Source organism: Pollachius pollachius, assembly GCF_949987615.1.
Source record: "Pollachius pollachius genome assembly, chromosome: 9".
Taxonomy (NCBI): domain Eukaryota; kingdom Metazoa; phylum Chordata; class Actinopteri; order Gadiformes; family Gadidae; genus Pollachius; species Pollachius pollachius.
The window spans coordinates 1,666,071-1,689,841 of NC_136942.1; the positions used below are offsets into that span (position 1 = coordinate 1,666,071).

General features: G+C 45.9%; 2 protein-coding genes across 11 annotated transcripts in view; both read right to left on the reverse strand.

Moving 5' to 3' along the window:
* Positions 1–2,416, reverse strand: part of c2cd5 (C2 calcium dependent domain containing 5) — a 28,915-nt gene extending 26,499 nt beyond the window's left edge. For all 8 annotated transcript variants that reach the window (XM_079743570.1, XM_079743575.1, XM_079743573.1 and 5 more), the window contains exons 1-7: positions 2,142–2,416; positions 1,528–1,627; positions 1,186–1,272; positions 922–1,093; positions 734–829; positions 433–588; positions 1–169 (exon numbers count right to left, since the gene is read on the reverse strand). The exon at positions 1–169 is cut by the window's left edge and continues 63 nt beyond it. In XM_079743570.1, the coding sequence (XP_079599696.1) occupies positions 1–169; positions 433–588; positions 734–829; positions 922–1,093; positions 1,186–1,272; positions 1,528–1,617 (770 nt within the window). In that variant the 5' untranslated portion in view covers positions 1,618–1,627; positions 2,142–2,416. The remainder of the gene's footprint in view (positions 170–432; positions 589–733; positions 830–921; positions 1,094–1,185; positions 1,273–1,527; positions 1,628–2,141) is intronic.
* A 916-nt stretch (positions 2,417–3,332) lies between these two features.
* b4galnt3b (beta-1,4-N-acetyl-galactosaminyl transferase 3b) lies at positions 3,333–18,564 on the reverse strand. 3 transcript variants are annotated; one of them, XM_079743014.1, is made up of 21 exons: positions 18,095–18,564; positions 16,779–16,813; positions 16,454–16,537; positions 13,844–13,939; positions 13,092–13,182; positions 12,864–12,964; positions 12,713–12,780; positions 11,335–11,413; positions 10,848–10,914; positions 10,506–10,682; positions 10,115–10,224; positions 9,824–9,924; positions 9,466–9,533; positions 8,190–9,348; positions 7,240–7,499; positions 6,972–7,125; positions 6,782–6,854; positions 6,106–6,259; positions 5,781–5,907; positions 5,109–5,216; positions 3,333–5,012 (listed from the first exon to the last, which is right to left on the reverse strand). In XM_079743014.1, the coding sequence occupies exons 1-21, from the start codon at positions 18,219–18,221 to the stop codon at positions 4,997–4,999; spliced, it is 3,255 nt and encodes a 1,084-aa protein (XP_079599140.1). In that variant the 5' UTR covers positions 18,222–18,564; the 3' UTR covers positions 3,333–4,996. The 3 variants fall into 3 exon arrangements, with proteins under 3 accessions (XP_079599140.1, XP_079599139.1, XP_079599141.1); XM_079743013.1 differs by having other exon boundaries at positions 16,779–16,828; XM_079743015.1 differs by lacking the exons at positions 16,454–16,537; positions 16,779–16,813; positions 18,095–18,564 and having other exon boundaries at positions 13,092–13,177; positions 13,844–13,905.
* Positions 18,565–23,771: the final 5,207 nt, after the last annotated feature.

The window sequence follows — 23,771 nt, forward strand, 5'->3', positions numbered from 1 at the left end:
TGTGCGTTAGCGTTGGCCCCGGAGCTGAGTTTGTCCAGAGTGCAGGCGGTACCGATGGCCCGGACCACAATGCCTGACTCGCCCTCCAGGTCGAAACACTGCAGGTAGCCCACCACGGCATTCCCGCCCATTTCCAATACCTTCAGCCCGATCTTCCTCTGAAGCTCCCCTAGAAGCCGCGAGAGACACCCGGATGGTCACGAGATATCAACTACAACTGTTCTACAGCAGGGAACGAAAAACGTACACCATACAATCAACAGACAAGTCGTCCTGAATACAGAAAAAAATACATAATACAATGTAAACAAAATAGGAAAATGACTTTTGGAACTTTCCAAATATCAAATAAAACAAGCAGTTTTGAAATACTGCCTCATTTCACAGTGCAGGGGAAAATCAGTGTTCAAAAATGGTTGACATTTGCTCTACCAGACATGAGGGATATTAGTCTCTGGCGGGCTTCATTGGAGGCCCTGGGGGTCCTGATGCGGTCGATCCACTGGTACTCCGGGTCTTCGTTCACCACCAGCTCTTCCACAAACCCATGGACCATGGCAGCTCGATAGCACAGCGGAATAGATGTAGCTGTTATGCAGAGAGCACACGATCCCCACAACAGAGTCAGGTCCATTGATTACCACAAGTGTCAAACTCCTATTCCTGCACCCTGCATTTCATCACTCTACCACGACGACAGACAGACAGACAGACAGACAGACAGATAACTCACTGCAGAAGAATTTGACCCCACACGAGGACTGCCTGAAGCGGTTCAAGTCGTTGAAAAGATCCACTTTGACGAGAACGTTGATCTCTCCTCGGATACCTGGAGGAAGAGTGAACAGCTGTGAGCAGTCATGAACACATTCACACATTTCAGAAACACAGTGGGTCATGATGATGATGATGATGATCTACCATGGATTGTGTCGTAGATTGGGAACCAGCCAGAGATGACAGAGGCGGCCTCGCTGCATAGCAAGGGGTCGATGTCGATGTACACTTTCCCTATGGCGTCGTTAGCACTGTATGTATCGTGGTCCAGGACTGTGATCTGCAGTGGCTCATCCTGCAGGTCCTCATCATCAACCTGCAGCGGAGAGAGGAAGAGGATTATTTAGTGGGAGTGGATTCATTCACGGAATTAATTTCAGGGGTCAAACATTTTCAAATGCTCCAAACCTCAAATTTGAACCATTCTGAGTTCCACTGTGGGTTTAGACACTTGGGATAGACATCCGTTTTAAAAGTTGTGTTACCGAACTTGACCTGCAAGACATATGGCACATGCGTTACAGAGTTAATCAGCATATTGAATTAGAAAAACAATTGTATTGATATTTCACAGTACCTTCATACATAATCAATATGAAATGTCTAGTAAATAACAAGAATATACCAATATCGACCCATTTTCTTTTTAAAACAAACAAACAAACGATGCTATCATTGGTATTGGGTCCTTAATATAAACAGTTTTGTGTTTGTGGCAAACTGCTAACATTACTGATGATCCTAACCCACCTCCACAAATGCATCGGTAAGGTCACTGGCTCGGTCCATTACGGGCAAGTGGCGCCCCGCAACAATTTTGGCTTTCAACTTCCCCGGCATGATTGCGTCTCTACAAAATAAAACAAATGTATTGATCATATGGACACAGACAACCCTGTGTTTAGGACTGACAGAGGCACAATTACCAAAGTGAATGTTAACAGCCCTGCGAACTTGACAACAATAACATATGTTGATGACAATCAAGAGCTGTCATTCTCTCTCACTCCAGTGATTCATAGAGCAGGCTCCATGAGATGCTAGCTAGCTGTAAGCATTAGTTTGTTATAGATTTTTTTTGCAAGTTTGATTTAGATCTTTTTCCCCACCTCTCCCCAATGAAGCTAACCATACCACCTGACCGCCCGTTATCTATGCTGGCAATGACATTCAGCGTACACAGCGTCTGGCCGTGATCAGATAATTGGGCTAATGTTAGCAACCACATGGCTAGCAGTAGCAAGGAAAGCAGCTTACTGCATTGCAGCGAGCGCTAGCCCATAACAGACTGGCAGTTCAAATAAAACAGCGGGCATCCTCTCCAAGTAACATCACTGTATTTATGTATACAATGTCATCCTTACCAATGGCTCAATGTCGAAAGATATCTACCAGACCAGCAGGCTTGTTTATGAACGTGATGACAGCCCGCCAGACTGACCTCCGCGTCGCTTCCATAACATGGGACGATTTGCTTCAAAAGACCACCAAAGACACATGTTATGATCCAAGAATCTCCACGGAAATAATGGCGTGCAACTTTACACCATGATGCTTCGATACCTGCACATGACAGGTATTAAACGTTGACTGTATTTATTCATCTTAAACACGTCCCATTTGATCCCTGCCTACTAGATAGCCTCGTCAGCGGTAGGCGGGCTAGTAGCTGCGGCTGCGGCTCAAGGTAAATGGATTTCCCGGTGTGCAGTGTGGTCGGTTGGTCGGGACATGCGCAGTGTGCCTGAAGTTCAGGAGGGACCAGTGAAGAATGATGTTCTGCTTTTCACGCTGGTTTTAATCGAGGAACACACACACACGCACACACACACACACACACACACACACACACACACACACACACACACACACACACACACACACACACACACACACACACACACACACACACGTGTGTGTGTGTGATATAATATTTATCTGGTGAGCATGAAGTGAGCATGAGCCCATTCTATCTGCAAATAAACTGCCAATGTACATCCCTACTACTGCAGTGATATTTCCTTATCCTTACAGTAGTAGTGTAGGACTTGTGAGTGAAACCTCAGCTGGAAACAGCACTACTATACCTTGCTTTAACATGCCCTGTAAGGTGTGCCATTGCCATTAGGCTCAGGAAGGATAAGCATATTTTCTTAAGAAAAATCCATTCTCTCTCTAATTCAGGCAGTTAGTAGCCTCATTCCAGCAGTAATGCTTTGATGGTTGAAGATTTGAATCTGTCAGGTGAACCTTGATACATTGGCACACTAGGTGGAAAAGTTCCTCCCCGTTGGCAGGTAGGCCTAATAGATTTGTAAATCTACTGCAAGTCATTTTGCAGAGCAGAAGGTGACATGCTAAGATCACCTTTAAGACTTGATCCACTAGCACTATAGTAGTTATAATACTATGCTTAATGTAAATTTGTTTGGATAGTGTTGATCTCACTTTAAAATATGGATAAATATACCAGCAACGTGTAGGCTATAGATCCAATCCATGTAGCAATGTGTATGCTATAGAAAATGTGCATATTCCATAAAAAGTACAAAACGTTTTAGAAAATAATTTATAACCAATTTGTCAAGACAGTGTATTGCGAAATCTTTCCCTGAGAGACATCACAACATACAAGACAGACATTAAATGACCCACTGTACTGAGCGAAAATGAGGTATTATGTCTAAAGCCTGGAGTGTAATTTAACTGTAAAAACCCTTTGCTTAAACCAAACCGATATATATAATAGCATCCTCTTTTTGATTCTGAAAAGGCACAACTTACCCTGTGAAGTCAACTTTAATTTAACAACAAAACAAAAAATAAAACGCAAATAAAATCAACATAGCTCATTTGTATCAGATTGGAGCAGCCCAAAAATTGCTGGTAAAAGAATCATAAATTATTACTAATCAATAACATTTTGAAAAGTGGAGAATAGTAAAAATACATGAATTAACAAACTGCCATTGTGCTGAAAAATACATTCTGGCTGGCGTTGAGGGTTCATTACAGAAGAAGAGTTCTGCACTGGAATGTAGCATATTTCATTAGCTGCCAATATTCCTGTCTTCAAATAAGAATTGATGAGAGGACATTTAAAGTTTGAACAGTTCACTTTATGCCATTATCTGTGTCTGAGCGGAGAAACAAAAAAAAAAGAAAACAGCTGGAGTTGTTTTTGGGGAAGATTTACTTTGGACTATGGTTTAAAATAGTTTCCCTGGTTCAAGGTTGTGTGCTGTCATTCACAGAAATGTATTTTTAAACGACCGTGTTCCTCAAATATGAAGGAGGAAAGAAGGCACATATGTGGCATTCACATTTGTGGGGAAGGCGTGACTGATGTGAACATATTTGAGTTAGTAAGACCAAGATCAATCGGTCATCGATTCGTGTTTCCGTTGGTGTGCTGATGCAAAGGCATCTTCTGAAAACCCATTCAATCCTCTTGTACATTACTGGTGAAATATAAAAACTCTGGATAATAAAATAATTCCTTATATACATTACAATATCTCCCTTATTTCTTGAGGATAAAACACAAAACACAAAAATAAAATCTCAGTAGGATTGGTATAATAAATACAATTATAAAAGAAATGTTCCCGTACCGGATTGAGTCTAAATGGCTTAATCAGTCAAGAGATATCCATTTTAACAATAAAAGAAATGTATTTTCACATTGCAGATGAGTTGTGCAGCATCCGGTTAAAGTCATCCACAAGCAGATTGTTGCATCATCATGTAGGGCCTGAGCTATAATAAAAAATAATAATACATTTAATTCATATAGCGCCTTTCAAACCAACGGATTTGATGGGGAGCCAGTGTTTCAGGGTCTCAAGCCGGGGTTTTGCTTGGGACTCTGGACAGGACTCCAATGCGACGGTGCAGGCGGGAGGCGATGGCGGTGTCAGCCACGGAGTCGGACGGTGAAGGCCGGAGTAGGGAAATGTTTTTGAGGTGAAAGAAGGCAGATTCGGTGATGGATTAGATCTGAAGGCGTAATGTTCTGGGAGTGTAAAGGTTGTGCACTTCCCGTTCAGTAGTATCTCCTGTGCAATGTGCTCTATCCAGCGGGGGCACTGGCGGCACAGAGATCCACCCTGAGAGAAAAGAGTGTCGTCCGAGCCAACGCCCTTACCATCAAAACACCCGGGAAGCCCGGTCCGTTCCCAGGGTGCATTGCGTTGGCGTTAAAGTACTGCGGTTGCCACTAGCGCAGCGTGGCCCTGGGGATTAGATTAGATTAGGTTAGATTGACTTTATTGTGAATCTAATCTAAATTACCTCTGCAGTTGGAACCCGTGCCGTGGCAAAAGGTTTACCTGGAGTTGGACATGGTGCGGCGGTTCCACATGCCCCTCTTAGAGTGGTAGTAGTGGAAGAAGTTCCTGAGGTGGATCCTCTCCACCTCCAGACCTGACTGGAGAATTCTGAGGGAGAGAGAGTCAGAGAGTGAGTGAGTGACACTGGGGGCCGTTCAACAAGAAATTGAGAACTAAACGTTAGATTGTGTAATAACCAGACAACATATTAAATCCTATCCCAACCTATCCAAGGGTTTTTCAACCTGCGGTATGCATACCACTGATTGTATGCAAGGGTATCGCAGGTGGTGCGTGGGAATTTAATCAGAAAATATACACATTTACAAGAATAGAAGAAAGTATGGCAAAATTCCCCATGAGCCTCGATGAACAATATAGAAAATGGAATGCATTTATACCAGCATTTGTAAGCAGTGGCCACTCCAAGCGCTTTACAATATTGCCTAACATTTACCAATTCATGCTCACACATTCACACAACAATGGCACTGTCCCACATGTAAGTAAACAGCCGGCTCGTCGGGAGCAGTTAGGGTCAGATGCCTTGCTCAGGGACACCTTGACACTGAGCTAGAAGGAGCCGGGGATTGAACTAGCAACCTTCCAGTCAACCCGCTCTACCGCCTGAGCCACATGCCGCCTTGGTTTCTGGGTTAGAAAAAGCCTAACCTGTCGAGGAGCTCCCAGTCCTCGCCTCCCCAGCGGTCCTTGAACTCCCTGGTGTTCATTCCCCCAGCGGCCAACAGATCTGACTTGTAAACACTCAGCAGCCCAAAGCCATTCACCTCCCAGTAACCTGCAAACACACACACAAACACACACATACACAATTAATGTTTGGTGTTAATATTCCATGTCATAATAAATTACTGTTTGTTTAGTTTAGTGGAGTGAGTGAGTGACTGAAGTGAGTGAGTGAATTGAGGTGAGTTAAGTGCGTGCGTGCGTGCGTGCGTGCGTGCGTGCGTGCGTGCGTGCGTGCGTGCGTGCGTGCCTCTGGGTTCCTGGGGCGTGGCTCCACAGTTGAGTCTCATGAGGATGGGCGCGAAGGCCATGTGGCCCTCCACGCAGTGCTTCCTGATGCTGTCCAGGATCGCCATGGGGAAGTAGATGTGAAGGTCACACAGGAACACGATGCTGTGGTCGTCCTGGGCAACGGAGAACGACGAGGAGGAGGAAAATAAATGCATGGTGAGTGTCTACCACAACTAGACCGGGTACCCCCCCGCCCGTTCTGCCGGTGATTTGAGTTGGCCCTGCAGAAGGGTCTGGAGAAGAGCAATATGTTTCTTTCTGCTTCCGATACGTTTTTGTGGGAGCCAATCACCGAGCTGGCTTTTCCCCCTGGCGCGTATTGTATTGAACACGTTGCTCATGCCTCTTGAGCTGAAGAAAATGACAGCAGCTTCCCCACAACTGTTGTGGTATAGCCAGGCTATACCACAACAGTTCCCAACCTTTATCACCCCATGACGACATTTGTACGTCTTGCAATTGCTTTGCTACCCCAGCTCATAGGCTACCCTCTCGTTGTATATACAGGAAGTAGGTTAAGAATGATTAGTTTGACTTTGCTAGAAAAGATGTTTGTGGTTGAGCTCTGGCCTAGAGCGAGGATGTGTTTCGTCGCTAGGTGGAATCAAAGTGATGGTTGTGTAGGCGTTGCTCACAGTGATGAGGTCAACTCCAGCCTGCAGCCCCGCGGCACGCTGGAAGTTCCCGCTCAGCTTCAGGTATTCATACCTACAAAGAGTACAAACATTAATAAAAACACACTTTAACTATATAATAGTGGATACATAGAATAACAATGAGAATTCAACTTAGTAGTAGAAGAAGAAGAATCGTAAGCAGACATACTGAGGAAGAGAGGCCGCTTCCAGGGCCTTCTTCACATCCATGTCTGTGCTGTCGTAGTCGACGATGATGAGGCTGAAGTCACTGTCTCCGGTGACGCGGTACAACTCCTCCATGTCGGAGATGAGCTGGATGACCCAGCGGGCCTGGTTCTTCACTGGGACCCACATGAGCACATTTTGAAGTGATGGAGAAGCATAACAAATATAGGAATCTTAGAAGTTAGACATAGAAGGTAGGCGTGTGTGTGTGCGAGCGCGTGCGTGCGTACCTGGTACAATGAAGTGGACAGTGGCAGTGGGGTTCCACTGAAAACCAAACGGGTTACACAGAAAGAGCTCCGGGACGGAACGAAGGGGCGGTAACCTCCTGGATCGAGGCTTTCTCCAACGAATCAGACTGTAGACGTAGTGTGACAGGCGGCGCAGCTGGCCACTGGCGTCCTTCAGCTCCAGCTCCAGGAGGTAGCGGCTGCCTTGGGTACGGTCCACGCGCTTCTCCACGTTCACAACTCGAACCAGAGTGTAACGCCTGGACACACGCGAGGGCCGGAGGCCACGGGGAGCAAGGACAGTGGGAAATCATTCTGACTGGACCTCTCCCCCTTCTGCTCATCATCATCCTTATTGTTATTATGGTGTTTTAAGGGTTTGGCGTTTTTATACTAGTGCCAAGTCTATTTTTTTAAATAGTTCATCGAATATATAGAACATACATGTCATAACTTGACACTAAAAAAATACTAATTTTACAATCATTTGAAGCGAAAATGTTTGCATTTCTCAAGATATAAATGCCAAATATTAAGTTGAAATACATTTTTCTGTCCATCAGTCATCAATTAATCAGACCTCTGAAGTATAAGCCCCGCCTCCGAGGCTGCGGTTCCCTCGGTCTATGGGAGATAACTCGGGGCTTTTGAATGATCGTACATAACAAACTCTGTAGGTCGCGAGGAAGTAGAAGCTGTGTCACGTCAATCCAAAACTAGAGTGGAAACAGTGTGTAGTTCAAAACGTGACGCAGCTTTTACTTCCTCGCCGCCTACAGAGTTTGTTATGTACGATCATTCTAAAGCCGTGTTATTTCCCACAGACATCTGACCAAGGGAACCGGAGACTCGGACGCGGAGCTTATTCTTCAGAGGTCTATCCCAGCCCTGCAGTGCTTTACCGACCTAAAGCCCCTCAAGTGGTTCACAAGAGGCACGCGGGCACATACCCCTGATGCTTGAGGTTCAGTTTGTCCACGTAGGACCGGACGACGGCCTGTGCGTCGCCGGGCTGCAGCAGCATGTTGCCTGACACGTTGCAGTTCAGGTCGATCCAATCGGAGCGCAGCAGCTGCAGGTCCAGCTGGTCCGCCTGGAAGGTCTGGCTCCACACCACCTCGGGGTCGAACACCAGCGGCGCCACCTCCTCGTAGCTGGTGTCCTCCTCGACGGCCGCCAGGTCCCACTCGGATTGCTTCTTCCCGCCTCGAAACACCCCGGCTTCCCCCTCGTCCCCAAACGCTTCCGCAATCCTGGCGACGGTGGAGACGTCGGTGTGGTTAGTCTCCGCCCTCTTGTTGAGGTTTTTTATTGCAGGGCCGGAGATGATTGCGTCGGGGTCTCTGTAGGGCTTGGTACTGAGGGCAGGGAGGTCTTGGTGGGGGTCCTTGTAGGGATGGATATGCGGTGCAGGAAGGAAGGGACCTTTGAAACGTTTTGGACGGGCGGCAGATAGGTCCTGGTGGGGCGTCACAGCGACGGCCTGCTGAGGGACAGAGCGGTCCTGGCCGCCCTTCTGCGGTACACCCGTCGGCACCTGCAGCTTCCCACCTCCACCCTTCTTCACTGGTCGTCTCTTCCTCTTATGGACTACCGGGTCTGCCGGGGGGGGTTGCTGGGTTCCCGCAGGCCGGGCCTTCGCCCTCTGGAACGCGTCCTCCCGATCGCGTACCTGATCTGCGTTTACCGGCTGCCGTCTCAGTCCGGCCTCCGGTCGCCTGTCGGCGTCCCGCGGCCTCACCTTCTGCTGCAGTGTCGGTCCGTTGTCCATCAGTATGGTCCTCGGTTGAGGCGCTATGATGGGTCGGTGGACGCCACGCCCTGCTGCTCCTGGCTGGGCGCGTGGAGGCGCTGCGTCCCGCCGCCGGGCTGAGGCGCGGGGCTCTGCGTCCGAAGCGTTCCGGGCCCTGCCTTGGGGTTTCCCCGCCTCGCCCTGGGACAAGAGGTTGCGGCGGGGCCTTTGAGCCTCTGCGTCGTGGTCGTCGTCGCCGTACGCCACGCGGAGGCCGTTGTCGGCGGCCCCCCAGTGCCGCGCCGCAGCGCCGTCCGCCGGAGCCCGGTAATCCTCTTCCTCGTCCGGGTCTTCGTCACTCTGCCCGAGAGGCGAGTCTAGGGACAGATCCACAGACACACAACATGAAGGAGGGTCAGGACGCACAGGGGGTCGACTCGGTGTCTGTCTGGAATGGGGAAGGGCGGGGTCTTCCCCTTTGGAGAGCGGCCTACCTCTCAGACGGGATGGGTCCTCACGCCCCCCCGGCTGGTCCAGTCTCATGTACCGCGACAGTCCAAAGCTTAGAGTAAGAAGGTTCAAACAAGAGACGCCTCATTGGTCACACAGACTGGGGCAACGTTTAACAGCTTGTGTGCCATTATAGCGCAACATTTCAAAATGCACACACATTGCTCAACACTTTGAGGTCGTTCAACGAGTACAATTAAAATGGCCTCGTAAAAACACAACTGTATTCCCCGCAGGCATAATGTGTTGGGCGTATCTAAAGTAAACTCCTTAGGTTACGAGGTCACATGGAGTCAGATGGGTATCTAGTTACTTCATATTCAACCATGCAGGTGTACTCACTACTTCAGAGACTCAGCACTCTCGTGGTAGAAGCAGCTGTTCTCTGTCTCCATGTGTGTGAGGCGAGTGTAGTCATTGGGGTGGATGTAGGTCATATGCACCTGGGGTTAGGGGACAGGAAGTGACACCATAATTGGCATTGCAAACACACAATGAGTCATCAAAACACGCAGACATTTCAGGACCAACGTGACATTTGCCTGACAAGGCAGAGCGTGGAACCAAAGCCACACGACGTGCCAAATCGAAGCATATGCAGAAGACACGATCATCCGGGGACAGGGGACTCACAAACTGCAGGCCCTGGTAGCGGAGGAGCTGGTAGCCTTTGATGATGTAGCTTGGGCTGTAGGAGCAGTCGGCCAGCACGCCGCGAAGGGTCCTGGCGGGGATCATCTGCCCTGCGGCACGGGCGGGACACACCGGGGGGGGGGAGGGATGCTTGTTAGCTGCGTTTGCAAACAATACTATAATTCATTGACTTAGTGTTTTTGAGGGGGCTTTTCAAGGCAGTCAAAGCGTGGCTGAGGGACAAAACTGACACAAATTTGGAAAAAAAAGCTGCAGGGTACCTGCATGTGAAGTGACCAGCGATGGTTGACCAGTATTTACGGGGGGGGGGGGGTTACTCTATTCTAATTCATAGCAAAGCACGGAGCCTGGACTGTGGAAGGGGTCTTACTCCGGTAGAAGGTGTCTCTAGGGTCTTCCCTGAGCATGTCAGGACCGGGCTGGTGGCAGGGCTGGTCGTCGACCTGGTCACCGGGCTTGTTGCCAGGCTGGTCAAGGGGCTTTCTTGCATGACTGGCGGCCGTCTGCGGGACGTGATCCACTTTGCTCATTAACAGCGACGACTCGCCTGCGGGGAGGAAGAGGAAGAGAGAGCGACGGGTGAAGAGCGACTCGAATGGAACCGATACCTAGATATCGAGGAGATAAGATTTGACGTGTTTGTGCTGAACCACAAAATGACACACAACTGCAATAGGCCGTGGGTGTCTGCCCGGGGGAGGGTAGAACTTACTTGTGTAGAGGGAGATGTGCTGGGAGCCGATCACTATGAACCTCAGACCTTCCTGGTTGATTTTCCACTGCATGAGGAACAGAACGAAAGTATATCTATTCTCTGTCCTCACTGACGAAAACGAGCGGTGACACAGCATGGGGAATGGGTGCAATCCCTACGGGCGGGGGGGTTCTGGGGATGGCAGTGCTGGGGGAGATTAAAGGGGACATATTATACCACCAGGTGTGAGTGTGATTGGCCGTCACAAGCCGTTTTGAAAATCGGACTCTTCTGACATCACAAGTGGGCGTGCTGGATAGATCGGCCTACCGGCCTACCCAGTGGACCGTAGCAAACGTTGCTCATCTATCCGTCACACATCTGGGTGGACATGCCCACTAGTGATGTCAGAAGAGGCAGATTTTCAAAACGGCGTGTGACAATCACACTCACACCTGGTGGTATAATATGCCCCCTTTAAAAAAAGCATGGGCGCAATACTCACCGCTAGCTCCACATGGTCCGTAGCCCTGTCCCCCTGCTTATGGATTAGTTCAAAGAAGTACTTCCTCTGTGCTGACAGCCTGTTAGATAGCAAGACAGTCAGTTCTGCGGCCATAACAGTAAAACACACCAGCTAGCCAGAGCATTCTGTTAGCCATCGCTTTCTGTAAGCCATGATAGCATTCTGCTTCTGGAAGTAACTTCTGATATTAATCTGGACGTGGTGTTATCTTGTAGCGCATTGCTCAAACCACGCATTTGCGTCGTCAAAAGCTCAGTTGCCATGGCATCGGGATGCATCAAGTCGGTTAACAGTGTTTTTGTAAGAGCGGTTTCCTTTACATTGGGGTCAGGATGTTACATGATCATATTTAACCAATCTGTAACATGTTTTCTTTGTGGTTATCATCACTAAATAAATAGGTCATACATTGATTTGGAAGGAGGAAGAGTTTGGTCAGCAAGTAGTAACGACTAACTTTGATTGTCTATGATGTGATGAGTCATATTACGAAAAAGAAAAAAAGGAACAGAGCTTATAATTCTGTATTTTATATCTCTTCTGATACATACAATCCAATTATACGCATCATGATTAAATAATAATAATACGTTGTTTTCTAAGCTTTTGTGTAGGCCTTAACAAACCAGACGCTATAAACAGGTTGTGTGGTCCAGTCCAATATAGTTATGAAAGGGTCATGCCATATGCATGTGTAAAATGTGGAGCTCCTATAACAGTACTTAGTTAGATGTGACATGTCCAATGCTTCCTTCATGCTGCTCGTCTCAACCTCTTGGAGGGTGGCAAGACGTACCAGCAGCGAGAGCAGAGAACGTACATGACGATTCTTATCAGTATGTATAAAGCTAAATAGACCTCACCCTTCCTGAAACATACAGCCATGCAGAACAGGCTCATGTTGGAAGTCCAAATGCAAGTTTCAAAAAGGAAAACAATCTGAAAACTGATCCTAAAAGCAGCTGAGGAAGAGTTTAGAGTTAACAATTATAATTTTAGTCGTAGTGTGTATAATTAAAATTAGCTGGTTACTTAAAAAACCTGGGCATGTCTTGAGTCAATGCTGATCATGCTGCACATCCTAGAACTGATTCACTCTGCCAATGAAAGTATTAAAAGCGTGCCATTCTTACTATCATTAGTCAAACCCCTCCTAATCACGGCCCCCAGCCAGTCGAGCTACGCTCATTAGTGTCACACCGTTGCACAGCCTGTCAGAGAGTACAGAACACTGTCATTGAGTTTTTACTTTTAGACATCTGAAAGTTTCCCGCCTACTACCTTGGAGGGGCTCAATGTTAAACATTACGACTTTAAGGAACACTAGTATGATTAGAAATATCGTTTGGCCACTCACCGAACTGGTCTTGATGTCTGACTTGCAAATTTGTTGTACTCCCCGGGTGCTGTCCACTCTGAGCCTGTCTGTAAAGAGATGGCCACATCACACCAGCATTCACCGGCAGATAAGACTCACTCAAAGTTTAGAGAGAGGACGGGCGACCTACCTTGCCCACCCATGATTGTAGCCTGCAGTCGAGGGGAGACTCATTCGTGCTGAGCCAGAATTCAGAATTGGCTTGAGAGCTCACGGCAAAAACAAACTCTCCTGCGATCACGTGAGACAGGGGCCCAGTGTTAAAGACGTGTGCGGACATGCAAAACTCAACTGCGATGTAGACACTAGTTGCCATGATATCCTATGCAGCAGGCTGTGAGTAAGATGGAAGGTATACCGTCAGCATAAGGATGCAGGTAGCCAAACATCCGGAGGCCGTAGTTGGTCCACTGGGGCGAAACAGCCAGCTTGAGGGTCGTGGTTCTATTCTGACAGAAGGAACCACGGGACAATAGGAGTCAGCCATGGTGTTTAAAGTACACAGGGTGTGTGTGTGCGTGTGCGTGTGTGTGTGTGTGTGTGTGTGTGTGTGCATGTACGTATGTATAAAAATGGTTGCCCGGAGAAATGTTGATTCTGTGTCATCGATTGTGTGCCACATTGTGAGTCCACAGAATAATTATAACAAGGATATTTAAAGTTGATTTAAATATTTAAGTAAGACTTGTTTCTGTTTACAGGCACACTACTTCTGCATGTCACTGCCCCAGTATACAGGCCATAAAAGATAATTGAGTGGTTCTGCAAGGCAGCTTTTTAAAATTCTAATTGTTTCCACGCGGTATGAGCAATGAAAATCCGGGTTATAGTTAAGCAAAGCCTTTAGAAACAAGACTTGTGTAATAACATGTAACACGATGTGTGTGTCGAGCGCAATGCTCGGCACACCTAAAAGATAGCAGTGCCGTGAAAGCTTGGGGACGAAAGGTCAGCTATCCCGGTTGACTTTCTGGTAACATGTTAACCTTTAAATGGGTACGGATTCATTGACTTTGCAACAAGAAAATGCAACAAAAGTTGTTTTAGTCAATGATCGTTGTGTGATGTTATTAGCAATCCTAGCGTAGCAGTGCGTGTGTGTTCACTCACATGGGGGTACAGAGGATAGTGTAGGTTCTTCCGGAGCTGGTCTATGGAGCTCCCACACCAGTCCTCAAAGACGTGCAGGTTGGCCCGTCCTTTGTACTGAGGAGAGAGCACAACACACTTGGTCTGATGCGCAAGTTTAACAAGAGCAAATGAAAAACGATATATAATATCGATATGTGTGTATACATTTTTTAACAACAGATTTAAAAAATATATATATAAGAGAGCGCTTGAAAGTTAACCAGTCAAACTACCGAATGTTAATAGTTTGAATGTTAACCAGGTTCCAGGTGTTCTGTAAACCTACACCTCTCTCCCTGCTGCTATATAGGCGGTGATATCCGAGCTCCTCTGTGTGTCCGTGTGTCCGTGTATCCGTGTGTGTGTGTCTGTGTGTGTGTGTGTCCTTGTGTGTACAGTTGGTGAGAGGCGAAGCCTTGTTACCAATACTGTAATGTGATGTTTCGTGCCGTTGTCAGCACAGTGTGTGGAACATTAATTTTGAATGATTTCAAAACGGAGCTTGGAAATGATTACAAGAACACCCAGCCTAAGAATGTACAACCACACATTGGATTCTGACCTGGCTGGTGACCACACACATTCAATACGTAAAAGGAAGTCCACTCTGGGATTTTTCTCCAGAAGCCGAAGTGGATTAGAATCCAAACAAATGTCATTGCTTTCCCAATCTTCCTGATTTGTTATGGACCAAGACTTGTGTGACTGCGTGACTCACACAAACAGCTATTTGCTATGTATGGCAAAATAATGTGCCGAGCAGGTGAAGTAAAGGACTGTATCCTACAGCCAGGAGAGACCAGGGGATGGACAAGCAACCCTCTTGTGGCCTCGCTCATCATTGTTGATAATCATCATTGTAGGCTGATCGTACACTACTACCATCTTATTTAGAGAGCGAGAGAGAGCGAGAGAGAGACTACTGCTGCATTAGGGAGATGATAGTATATTGTAGTTTGATACATACACCCAAGTGATACACTCTCATGACACCAGGTAGCATGGCTGCTGCAGACACAACTCACCCTCCCTTGAGCCAAGAGTATAAGATCGTGGCAGTGGTGGATTAGGGTATGCAAATGTTACCAAATGTGCAAGAGCTCAACGTAGGATGATTCATCCACCTCAACCTTTATTTACATGGCGAGGCGCAATCGAGGCACCAGGAATCTTGTTCAACGAGGCAAAACGATAAAGTGCATGTGTACAGATAGTGACAAATATAGTGACAAATGTAGATGTCAATCAATAAATAAATGCATAAGAATATAGCAAAGATAAGTGTACTCAAATATATAAAAAATATTTATATAAAACAAATACACATCTTATTATCATCATAATACTATTAATAATCGTGTTAAAAATATCATCCTTATTGTTGGCATAAACAACGTGAACTAGGACGAGCAGGCAGCTAAACAGCCACTGTGAGCCAGACAGCTTCAAATGGTGGTAATATGAGCCCCCTGACTCTGAGCAGCTTCCCCAGCCACCACACACCCACTTGGGATTCACACGCGCTCTAACAGTGGTGGGAGGCGGACAGGCCGAGGCAAGTTCCTCAGGGCCTTCCAGAGAGGAGGTAAAAGGAGTGAATGTGTGGAGTCAAACCGGGATAGGTGCATGCGCCGCACCCAGCCCTTCCAGGAAACGTTCCCTGGAAACTTGAATACTGACGAAAAAAAAACAAACAATTGACTTTGTGGAATATCCCATCTCTATCCCATGTGGGAGATGTTTTCAATTAATCTCAACGCCTATGATTGAAGAGTTTAACTCAATGTGTGGGGTTTTAACTGCCCTTTTCGAAAGGTTTGTAGTAGTGTGTGTGGATGAGTGATGCTTGAGGCAGCCTCACCTGGCCTGAGTCAGACTGATGGGCTGGGTGACGCTGCACACCTGTTGCACATTAGGCAATCAATGGGCACAGGTTCAACCAGCCATCAGAGCACAGATTCAGGGACAAGGCTGCTGCGTGGGCACATGGGGCACCATTGTCGGCGACCTTACAATAATAACCTGTCTTAAACACCCTAGTCAGCCTAGTTAAAATCACCTAGGTGGACCGTAGCGTTGTCCTTGCTACAAGGGTTATTAATGGAAAATGATGTCATCTCATGTGATTTCGGTCCATCGATTTCCTTGAATTCCTTTTAGCCAATTTAGCGGGTGGAGTCTATGTACGCTCCTGTCTGGTGAGCCAAGCGACTGACCAATTACACACAACTCATGTGGCCCGGGGAGTGAACCATCACCGTACATTCACATTATGGCGACGGTCCAACTGAATGAAGCTACAGTGTTTCGGACTAAGAGGAAGTACGGGGGGGGGGATTTGTACAATCGGACCACAACCCTACAATCCCACTTCAACAAACTTTGAGATGTTTATAAAAAATACTTTTTGACATTAACCCGGCAAGATATTCAGTAAGTGTGTCGAGGTTAGGGATTTGTTATGGTTCTCTTTCTGTTTTTTGACCCTGCTGTCCATCACTTTAAATACTAGATGGGTGGCTTGTTTAGGAAGAATGGGGAGTGCGGACAAAGGCACTTTCTGACTCACAAAAAAAAACAATACTTTACCTCAGCCTTCCAAGGCTGTGCTGTAAAGCGGGAACGCAGTGCGGTCAAATCCTGCTCCGAACCCGTTGGGCAGCCCACCGCTGCCTAGTTACAAACATGTTTTAAATGCAAATTTGTACTCCTCAAACATACGCTCTCACTCTGCTCTAGATCAATGATTAATACCAATGTATTTTGTTCAGTTATAGACAGATGAAATAAAACAATGGGACACTCATTCGAAGCAAGCCCTTATAATATTGACAAATAGAAGTGTTCTCATAAACACTTTATATCTAAATAAATAGAAACACCATTTATGAATGCATTAGGTCACTGTACTTACCCCCCCATCTGGTACTCTCCCTCCAATAAGTTCTCCTGTTGCAGCATTGGCTGGGGAGAGTGACAACAATTAGGCACCGATGGAAACTGTAACTCTCACAAAATAGGCAAGACAGACAGTCAAGTAGCTAGGGAGTTCCGATTTCCATCTCTGTATTCTGCATCACCCCTACCTGCCTTTTAATGACCCAGTCTCTGTATTCACTGTCTAACCAAAATCTAACCGGTGTAACCTGGCAAACCTATCAATTAGAGAATCTGCAGGTGTTAGACGCAGATATGTTCTTCGATATCTATCAAAATTCCCAGTTTGACACAATGAAGAAAGCATTTCCTTCACCCACATTGTCAACGCCATGCTATTGCCATTCTGGATATGTGAGTATTGTTGTAGATCCATTGTCATTTTTATATTCCTAAGCAGTGGCGTTTCATCCATGCGTCTCTTGTAGGCTACAACAAAAGCCTTCCCATTCTCAAGAGTCTATTGGAAAGATACATGGCTGAGAATCATGTACAGACAATATAATCCTAAACTGTGTGTGTGTGTGTGTGTGTGTGTGTGTGTGTGTGTGTGTGTGTGTGTGTGTGTGTGTGTGTGTGTGTGTGTGTGTGTGTGTGTGTGTGGATTTACACACTGTTGGTCTGGAGGTCTATCATTATAAGGGTGGGGTTCCCAACGCAAACTCTCTTAGGACAAAACAGCAATTTTGGTCGCACACTGCAATCCTAGCTGGAGTAGGTAGTCCTAAAAAGGGCTAGGCTGGAGAGCGAGGGATTCCTGTTCCAGTCTCCAAATCTACCTACTTGGGACTACAATTTCTCAGTGACAACCTCACAACTAAGTCATTCATTAATATAGCATGTTAGGACATTGAGTTAGTAGTTTATAATTTAACATTTTATATTGAAGCCTGTAGGTTCGATTTAGAAGATGTGGACCAATAGGGATTCCAACGATGTAAAATGTTGTTGTTTTTAATAACAAAGATATTACCTTACATTTTAACAACTCTGTGATATGCTAAAACGGCATTGGATCTTTGTATGATACAAGGACCGCAGAAAACAGGAACTTCCTGCTGGTTGGGTAAACCATCATCTGCTTACTGTACGCTAACCATCACCTGCTCCCTATAGCAGATTTTCTAGCAAATGTCATACTGATGTCTGAGTTACATTTCCAAAATCAACAAGTTTTGCCTGTTCATTTGTGTTAGGTTATTTAAGGCGGTACAACTACAAAAAGGTGGACACTTGTTCAGGCAACCTGTTGCTACCCCCCCCCCCCCTCCAAGAGTGGCAACCCCAACTTACGGCGGTGGTTGCTCCATGTATTTGCAGCGACGAACTCGTGGAAGACTGCGACAATCCCCAAAACCAGGAGCACTCCAAATAGATATCTGCCGTTGCGTCTCAATTTCTTCAAGGGTAAAACCGACATGATAATTGTTTTGTCCCTCTCCCGAGAAGTGTAGAGTCGTTTATCAATCCGATTGCCACTTGATCAGCCAGAAACGACCCCACCACCAGGATCTTGCCCACTGCAACTATGGTGAGGTCAAACTACTTGTGAGCGGAGAACTCCGTGGACTGTGACTCTTGGAGGCTAAGTCCATCTTTCTCGTTGCCCTGTATACTTCTAATGTTACGAAAACCAATTATGCTTACTGAACACCATCTCCATAAGCTTGAGTTAATACAGTTTTGTCTTCAACACGCAGTGGTTCCGACCGATTCTACCAGCTCTGTGATCTCGTCGCGCTTCAGGAGACCCACACGGCGCAAACAAGTGAGCAGAATGGGCTTGAAATCACACACCCGCTCCGAGCGACAGGCACACTGATCCGAGGAGGGAGGAGTTTCGCGATGCAGGCTGCACCCATTTCTCCTCAGGTAGAACTACCTTCCCCTAAACAGGTTATTTTGACTGATCTAAAGCGATTTTTATTGAATACGCCATGTACCGCCTATCGGGTATTTATCGAACTATTTTTCAATCTATAAGTTATATTATTTTTTAAATATGTTTTAAATGTTTTAAAGGGGTCATATTTTGCTTTTTTTTGGTTCATTAATACATTTGGGTGTATGACTAGAATGTATGTGTATGCCTTAGTGTTAAAAATATATATCTTTATTCTCGCACTCTTCATTTCTGCATAACCTCTTTCAGCCTCCCAACAACGCTGGGTTTTAAAGGCGCGTTCATGGTCCTGGTGATAACGAGACGACAGTGATGTCGCCCACGCCTACGCGTGTTCCCTTGCCCTTACTTGCCCTCATCTAGAGCTGGTTAACCAGAAGGGCTACATAACGTTTAAAACTGAGCAAAGTCTATGTAATATGTCTAAGTATGTGATATGATGGTTGATTCTTTTATATTGAGTAAAACGTTCATGTTCCGCCATGTTCATGCGCGTCACTAATAAACCATACGTCACCAACTGGGCAACTCTGTTATCAAAATCTGGCCCCAGTTGCCAAACGGAAGTAGAATCATAAGAGCGTCATGAGGTGTCTTCACGAGAATTTTCCAACGTCGTAAAAATGTTTTCCCCATAATTTCCAGTACTGTGAACGCGCCATAACTCACTTTAAGGCCAACATCCCGAAAAGCCCAGTCTGTGATTGGTCAGCTATACAACACCGTCATAAACACTTTGCGCGTCTGTCAGCATCTCAGTCCTGAGCAACTGTAAATATTGTGGGTATTACTGGACTCGGTTCAGCCGTAGCTGTTCGTTAAGTTCGATGCAGAATCTCAAATTCAGGCCGAACAATCCAATCGACCCAAAACACCAACGCTACCAAGAGCAGGACGTTTCGCAGCGTAAAGTTGTTGTGTTGTAGCTATCTTATATTTCCGATGTAACGTTCTAACTTATATCTGCACATCACGGTAACAAGCGTGTGTTCGTTGACCGGCCGATGTGTATATTTAATAATGCATCACTCACACACACTGTACATTGTCCTTTCCGTGGAAGGTACTGTTTTATATCATCTATTTCAACACTCAATACATTAAAAACATTCAAAATACATGCTACATAATTGGATCAATTATATAGCGGGCAGCGTGCCTCGCGGCGGTGGTGCCAACCATGGCTGAGATAACCCCCACTACAGTATCGTTGTGGAAATACCAGAAACGTGAGAACCGACGTGTTATGCGCCAGAACACCAACAGCAGAACGGTTATCCAAATAAAAAAGAAGTGTACAACACTTGAGTTACAGTGTGTGTTATCACACACACACACATGTGGCGCTCGCACGGTCTTAGCTCATTGTCTCATTGGCGGGCCAAATTCTCTGGGCAGGCAAGGCAGAGAAAGGGGAGGAGCTTGGCCCCTTATGACGACACATTCCAAATCAGCACGCCTGAGCTTCCACTTTTTCAAAGGCGAGCAGGGTACCTAGTGCTCGTTTTATACCGAACGCAAGTTTTAGCCACTGGGGGACCATAGGCAGGCTAGGGGAACTTATATTAATGTTAGAAATGTTATAAAGTGAGATTTTCATGCCACGGGACCTTTTAGCACTTATTTTTCTTATTAGGTTGTGTTACAGCCCATTGTCTAGAGAATTACTGAAAAGTGGGAGTTTATTCAGGTTCCCGCATAGACTCATACATGACTTAAACAGCCAAAGGCCGAACAATTATGGTCTCGCGCAGGAGACAGAAAAAGAAGAGGTGGCAAGGCTTAAGCCCAACCACAAATCTTCATGTGGCGCGAGAGCTTCCTCCTGGGTCTCGCCTGCTTAAGTAGCCTACACTGCCAGGTGTAGTCGAGGAAGCCAATTGGCAGCTGGAACCAGGTGAAAGCTAGAAACGAATCCACAAAACATAATAGCACCAGCAGGGGTGCTAGAGTGCATATACAAACTAAACAAAATAAAGAGGGTCGTAACAGGTTGTAAGACGAAGGAAGCAGCTTCCAGTGCCCCCTACATGCATTGGTCACCAACCAGCCCTAGTGCTGGAATCTGTATACCCTGCAGAACAAAAACAACATCCGTAGAGCGGACTATGAACCCTTGACACGTGGGAGTACGCTTTTATTAAATGTAATTAGATTCAACTGCCTTAAAAAAATGACAACAGTGGATTCATTATATACCTAGGGTCAGGGTTAGGGTTACCTAACCCTTACCATATATATGACCTAAATAACGATTTTTTTTCCTCATTATATATATATGTTTTTTTGCAAATGTACACATTTCTTACAGAAGCATCCATGTATAAACACACATCAAAGACAATACTCAATTGGATTGGTAAAAGATCCTCTCCCTTCAGGCTGAAGGTATCTCTCCTATGGCAGCTTTGGCAGCTGGTGCTTGGGCTACGTGGAACACAGTGTCTGGGTGGTCATCCCTTCACGGTTAGGGTCAGGGTAAGGTTCAGGGGTTAGGGTTAGGTTCAGGGGTTAGGGTTAGGTTCAGGGGTTAGGGTTAGGTTCAGGGGTTAGGGTTAGGTTCAGGGGTTAGGGTTAGGTTCAGGGGTTAGGGTTAGGTTCAGGGGTTATAGTTAGGTTCAGGGGTTAGGGTTAGGTTCAGGGGTTAGGGTTAGGGTTAGGTTCAGGGGTTAGGGTGAGGTTCAGGGGTTAGGGTTAGGTTTAGGGGTTATAGTTAGGTTTAGGGGTTAGGGTTAGGTTTAGGGGTTATAGTTAGGTTTAGGGGTTAGGGTTAGGCTTATAGTTAGGTTTAGGGGTTATAGTTAGGTTTAGGGGTTAGGGTTAGGGTTATGGTTAGGTTCAGGGGTAATAGTTAGGTTTAGGGGTTAGGGTTAGGGTTATAGTTAGGTTTAGGGGTTAGGGTTAGGTTCAGGGGTCATGGTTAGGTTCAGGGGTTAGGGTTAGGTTCAGGGGTTAGGGTTAGGTTCAGGGGTTAGGGTTAGGTTTAGGGGTTAGGGTTAGGTTCAGGGGTAAGGGTTAGGTTTAGGGGTTATAGTTCGGTTTAGGGGCTAGGGTTAGGTTTATTCACTGTTGTTTTTTTGTTGCTCATACTTCCTTCACAAATTCCAGGGGAATTTCCGTCCTGCCAGAGGCTTGACAAGCATGCATTAGATGCTTCTCGAACTTGCTCTACCAAATTCTATGAGTGAGTTAGGTTAGGGTGGTGCTGGAACTGAGCCGGGGGCGGGTCTAGACCTAGAGATGATAATAGAGATGATGGTAATAAAGAGATTGATTGAGGCCGCTATAAAGTCAGCCAAGGCCTACAGCTGACTCACCAAGACATAACACAGTAGAATTAGCTACAGAGTAAGACAAGGGCTAGACCTAAGTAACTAAGGATTACCCTAACCCTAATCCTAACCCTAACCCTAACCCTAACCCTAACCCTAACCCAAAACATTAAACCATTAACCCTAACCCTCCAGTTGGCTTAGCCAACTGGAGGGTTAGGGTTAATGGGTTAATGTTTTGTTGGCTAAGCCAACTGGAGGGTTAGGGTTAATGGGTTAATGTTTTGTTGGCTAAGCCAACTGGAGGCAGGACTTCTGCACTTCTGTGACTTCCGTCTGACTTCAGATTGTCACAGAAGTAATTGCTGACTGCGAACAAAGGTGTTTTAGTTATATGAAACGTGTAGGCTGTGGTGGTTGATAATGGTGGTCAGGATCATCTGATTCTCTAGCAGCCTACCCAAAAAAAACTAAAATTGATACGTTGATATATAATATTTAATACAGCATTATACAGGTTATAAATTATACAGGTCTGCCTTCGGACCAATTGGGGCCTACTCGTTTGCTTAATTATTGCTTCAGATACAATATTACTGACAGACACCATTATTTTATAACCATCATCTCTTTGATTTAATATGTTTTATCAGGGGGAAAAGTTAAACTTGTCAGAATGTCAGTTGACAAGCCTAATGGTATACAACTGTATAACAAAACCAAGAGCATATTCTGGCTCAGTTAAAGGTACATACTGCAGCTTTAATTATAAAAAAAAACAACTCAAGATGAACACAGAAGTGATGGTATCTGGGCTTTCCATATCAGATACACTCCAGGCGTATGTTATTAATGGACGTTTTTGTTTACACATTGACCTCCATCAAACACAGCTTGATTTTAAAGTTGTAAAGAGAGATGCTCAGACAGAAATTAGTTATCGGTTGGCCCTTGAGGGCCATACCAGAACCAATGTAACATGGGGTATCACATGCGCACACACACACAACATACAACGATGGCCTTTTGATGTAGCATTCTGAATAGTGAAGGGGAAGTATAATCCAGTGTTCTGCTATAGAATGTGCCTATCCTTTATGGCTGTAAAGAATGCTTGCGGCAGATAGCAATTGTGCTACAATGAACCCCAAACATTGTTTCTCACAAACAGGCTACACAGCTACTGTTAACTAATGTAGTTCAGACCTGTCATTTGTCGTTAAAAAAATCTGATTTAATCAGGTTTTTATAATGGAGCTTGGCAGGTGCCTGGCAGGTGCCTGCCAAACAAACAAAGTGGTGGCAGAAAGCAAAGTAATTCCTATCTGTTTTGTACCATTAAACCCAGTGCCAAGTGCCATAAACAATGTTCTCCACACTAACTACCTCTCCTCAGAACACCCACCCCCAGCCTCCATCACAACCTCTGAGCCTAGGCAGACCCATATAGCTAATCCTATCATGGCTATCTCCCCTCTGGCCATTGCACCTAGACAGGTCAGTGTCAGACCGACTGGGCATCATGCACCCCAGACCAGGCCCATATTATCCTCGTATTATCCAGGACGGCATGAGAGGGCCCCTAACCGTTATATTTTATCAATGTTGTAACTTTTATTTTTTTTTATTTTTTATTTTATTTATTACAGGACAACAAATCAGTCTACCTTTTTACCTTCACATTAAAAATACTGACTTCATTCAGGATATAATGCAGAGATGTAGGTCAGAAGACACACCATATTGCCTGCCCCAAAAAGATCCTTTTAAGGAGGCCAACGGATCAGTCCCTATA